The following is a 4,310-nucleotide window of genomic DNA, read 5'->3' on the forward strand; positions in this document are numbered from 1 at the left end:
TCACCTCAATTTTCACACACTTCTGTAACCTCTGTGGCTGGGGACACAAAATGTTTTTAATCTCATTAATTTGGAGATCCCAACTCTTCCTTTTCAGTGCTGAGGACAGGTAAAAACTCTCCCTCAAGCAGGAAGCAGCCTGAGGTGCCTTCCAGGAGCTGTGCACACAGGAATGCTGAGATCCACCCCAAAGCAGCACCCTCCCCAAATTCCTCTGGGTGAGCAGCAGGTGAAGGCACCCCTCACAGGAAACCTCAATTTGTGCCATCCCAGGCAGGCAGCAGCAATCCCCTTCCCAGGTGAGCCACCAGATTAATTTGAGTTTAGAAATTTAGAAAAAACAAGAAAGAAAAATATTGACCCCAACTTCATCCCCCCCAGCTGGAAACTGCTATTTGCACATCTGCCCTGATAAACACCCCCCTGAGCTGGGTGAAGAGACCAGGCAAGGGGAAACTGAGGAGGAGCTGTTTTTAATAAGCATTTATTTATAAACTGACACTTTATAAACTGGGACTCAGAGGTGTCTTGGGAAGTGTATCCCAAAGGAGCTCCTCTGTTTGCTCATCCCCACATTATCTTACAACTGAAGAGCCCATCTGCTCTGCATTTCTACCTTTTTTTGTTCTATGCAGGAGTCCTTTTCTGCTTCCCCCTCTTAATAATAGCTGTGGGTTTAGGCTGTTCAGCTTTTTTATTTTTTTATTTTTTCAAAGTACAAAACAAAGTCCCTAAAACTCTTTTTGATCCCTGTCCTGCTCATGGGATGCAGCCATGCCTGGTTCTGCCAGGACTTCTGTCCAGACACACTTTGCACATGACATTCACACTCCAGCCTTCCCAAAAAGCCTTCTGAGTTCTGTCTTATCTTTTTAATTCTGAAATGGGAGAGACTTCCAGCCTTGGAAATGGGAGCCGAAGGGAAAGTAACAACGAGTTTAGAATTAATAATTAAACAATTTCTGAGAAGTTGTTCTGAAAAATCTGCTGAATCCTGCCCTCCCTGCCAGTTCCCACCACAAACTGTGTGTTAGTCCCCTATTTCAGAAGGAATGGACAACATTAGGACTGTTAATGATGCCCAGCTTGGAGTCTGTGCAACACTGGAATATGACCAAGTGATCACTGGTGTTTCAGAGACACTCCTGTAGTTAAAAGCAATAGGGGCAAGGTGAGTGACTCACTCCCCTGCTCCCCAGAAAGCATCCCAGGAGAATGCTGCCTCCAGCACAGCAACACCTTCATCCAACCTGTGCCTTTTTCTGTTGGCTGGGAGCACAAAACCCAGCGTGTCCTGTGCCTGTTCCCTGCTCTCTGTGCTGTTGGCACTTGCTGTCCCTGCTGTGCCATAATCACACCCTGAGGTTTGGTGTGGGACACGAGAGGAGCACCCAAGGATGGGAATGCAGCACTGCAGGGCTGGAGTGGGACTGCTCAGGCAGATGGGGCTGGAATAAGTAATAAAAAGTGTTAATGACAGCTCCTTACACTGCTGCTGCTTCTGAACTCCGTGGGCATCACCAGCTGCTGGCAGGAGTTTGTGCAACAAGTATTGTGCTTTTATCCCCAGAGTCTGTCCCAGAACAAGAAAGGAGAATATTGACCCCAATTTCATCCCCCCAGCTGGAAACTGCTATTTGCACATCTGCCCTGATAAACACCCCCCTGAGCTGGGTGAAGAGACCAGGCAAGGGGAAACCTGAGGAGGATCTGTTTTTAATAAGCATTTATTTATAAACTGACACTTTACAATTGTTTAAGTGCCCACAGGCATCTCCAGGATCTGTGCTGAAGGTTTACTGTGAGATGCCAAGCAGGGAGAAAATGAGCAGAATACATTGAGGCAAAACAGTTTGGATCAAATGTCATGAAAAAATGTGTCTCTTTTATGATGAGTTTCATGGTATAGCATTCAGTCATTTTTCTTAGAGCCTCAGGTCTTTGAGTGATAGGATTATAAATAATATTTTATTTCTTCCAAGGTAAATTTTTGGGTACATTTTTCTTCCAAGGTTTGTCAAGCTCTGTTGACTTTTAAGAAAAGGACCAACTTTTTCAAGAAGAAAAAAATCAATGGCAAATTCAAACCACCTTAGGCAGAAACCTTAAAAAATTACAAGGGTTTTAAATTTTTTTTTTTAGGTAATCCTGTGGTTTCTAACAGCTTACCTGGTGGTTTTTGAATGCTTGGAGTTCAAAGTGCTGCTGCAATGAATTTTAAAATAGAGACTTTAAGCTTGATAGAACAGTAGTGCACAGGAAATAGGAAAAGGGGCTTAGAAGTCTCTTTACACGCTCCAGAAACAGACAACGGTAGCACACAGGGCAAACCCGAGGCCGGCAGCTCAGTTAAGTGATCCTGGGCCAATTTCAGATTCCTGCAGCTCTGACCCAGCTGCAGCCCCAGGAGAAACCCCAGAGAGAAACGATGAGCGGAGCTGGAGCCGAAACTCAGCCAGGCGTGAAACCGGTTTGTGGCAGCGCCGAGCAGAGCATCCACCTCATCTTCTGCACCCCAAACCCCGTGGGATTTGTCCCAAACAGCTGCTGGCTCCCGGCAGGACACCCCCAACACCCCTCAGCCAGATGGAACTCCAGACTCATCTCGCAGCGTTTGGATTCACACAACTTCTGGCCTCTCATTTGAGAAAGCACCACAAATGACTTTTCAGAACCCTCCAGGGCTTGGGGGTCCCCAAAGCCCTCCCTTGGCGTGAGCATCGTGGGCACCACAAATGAGTTTTCAGAACCCTCCAGGGCTCAGGGGTCCCCAAAGCCCTACCTTGGCCGGACGCCCTGCTGGTCCTGGCGTGTTGGCAGCGCCTCCTCCTCCTCCTCCTCACTTGTCCTTCAGCGTGGCCATGCCCAGCGCCTCGGAGCTGTAGTCGTACTGGTTGCTGGAGGACATGGAGCGGCCCCAGGAGCACTGCAGGTTGGAGCCCCTCTTGCGGAAGGAGGAGGTGAACCTGTAGAAGTTGCGGTGCCTGTTGCGCAGGTACTCGCGGTAGTTTTTGGTGAGCAGGGTGTAGAGGAAGGGGTTGATGCAGCTGTTGCTGTAGGTCAGGCAGGTCACCAGGTAGTTAATGCACTTTTGGGTTTGGGTGGTGAGCTGCAGCGAGCTGCTGTAGAGGCGCACCAGCTGCCAGATCCAGAAGGGCAGGAAGCAGGCCCAGAAGACCAGCACGATGCTGAAAATCATGATGAGGACCTTCTGCCGAGGGGACCTCTTGCTCTTCTCCTTGTGCGGGGGGTTCCTCTGGGACTCCAGGTAGGTCCTGGCCAGGCGTGTGTACAGGAAGCCGATGATGATGCCCGGGGCCATGATGCTGGTGCTGAAGAGCACGGTCAGGTAGGTGCGGTAGGCGTCCACGCTCCAGGTGGGCGCACACATCCTCTTCACCTTGCCCTCCGCCTTGCCCCCCTCGGTCAGCGTGACCATCAGCATCATGGGCAGCGTGAGCAGCAGCGACACCGACCACACGGCCCCCGCCGTCACCTTGCGGTAGCCCCGCGAGCGCTTCAGGGTGTCCAGGGGCCGGGTGACGGCCAGGTAGCGCTCGGTGCACATGAGGGTGAGCGTGAAGATGCTGGCGTGCATGGTGAGCAGGTCCAGGCTGAGCAGGATGCGGCAGCCCAGGTCCCCGAAGTACCAGTCCTGGGCCAGGTAGGTGCAGACGATGAAGGGGATGGTGGAGAGGTAGAGCAGGTCGGCCAGGGCCAGGCTGACGATGGAGCTGTACATGGGGGCGGCGCAGCGCGCCGAGTGGCACATCACCACCAGCGTGTAGACATTGCCGGCCACCCCGGCCACGTACATCACCGACAGCACCGTCCCGAAGGCCGACGGGATGAGCAGGGGGCCGCTCCCGGGGGCACCCCCGCCGCCCACCGCCGCCGCCGCCGCCGTCCCGTTGTCCCCCGCCGCCGCCGTCCCGTTGGGCTCCATGGGCGGCGGCGGCGGCCCCGGCACCGTCGCACCCGCCCGGCGCCGGGAGCGCTGCGGGGCCAGGGGCGACAGCGCCCGGCCCGGGCGGGGACCCTGCGGAGAGCGGCTCGGCGAGCCGGGAACGGGGCTCTGTCCTCCGGGAACGGGGCTCCCCGAGCCAGGAAAGATGTTCCTCCAGACGGGAACGGGGCTCCCCGAGATGGGGACGGGGCTCCCGGAGCCGGGAATGGGGCTCCCCGAGACGGGAGCGGGGCTCTGTCCTACGGGAATGCGGCTCTCCCAGCCGGGAACGGGGCTCCCCGAGTTGGGAATGGGGCTCTCCGAGCTGGGAACGGGGCTCTGCTAGCCGGGAAGAGGACTCCCC

General features: G+C 54.2%; 1 protein-coding gene across 1 annotated transcript; it reads right to left on the minus strand.

The window, feature by feature from the left end:
- Positions 1-1,720: 1,720 nt before the first annotated feature.
- LOC120505487 (urotensin-2 receptor-like) lies at positions 1,721-3,960 on the minus strand. Its single transcript, XM_039716073.1, has one exon. It carries the CDS (start codon positions 3,944-3,946, stop codon positions 2,840-2,842), a length of 1,107 nt encoding a protein of 368 aa, XP_039572007.1. The 5' UTR covers positions 3,947-3,960; the 3' UTR covers positions 1,721-2,839.
- Between the last annotated feature and the right edge of the window lie 350 nt (positions 3,961-4,310).

Source organism: Passer montanus, unplaced genomic scaffold, assembly GCF_014805655.1.
Source record: "Passer montanus isolate IOZ18808 unplaced genomic scaffold, ASM1480565v1 scaffold35, whole genome shotgun sequence".
Lineage (NCBI taxonomy): Eukaryota > Metazoa > Chordata > Aves > Passeriformes > Passeridae > Passer > Passer montanus.

Excerpts from the sequence above, each read along its gene's own strand:
- LOC120505487 (XM_039716073.1), bottom strand. The coding sequence starts at position 3,946 with ATGGAGCCCAACGGGACGGCGGCGGCGGGGGACAACGGGACGGCGGCG.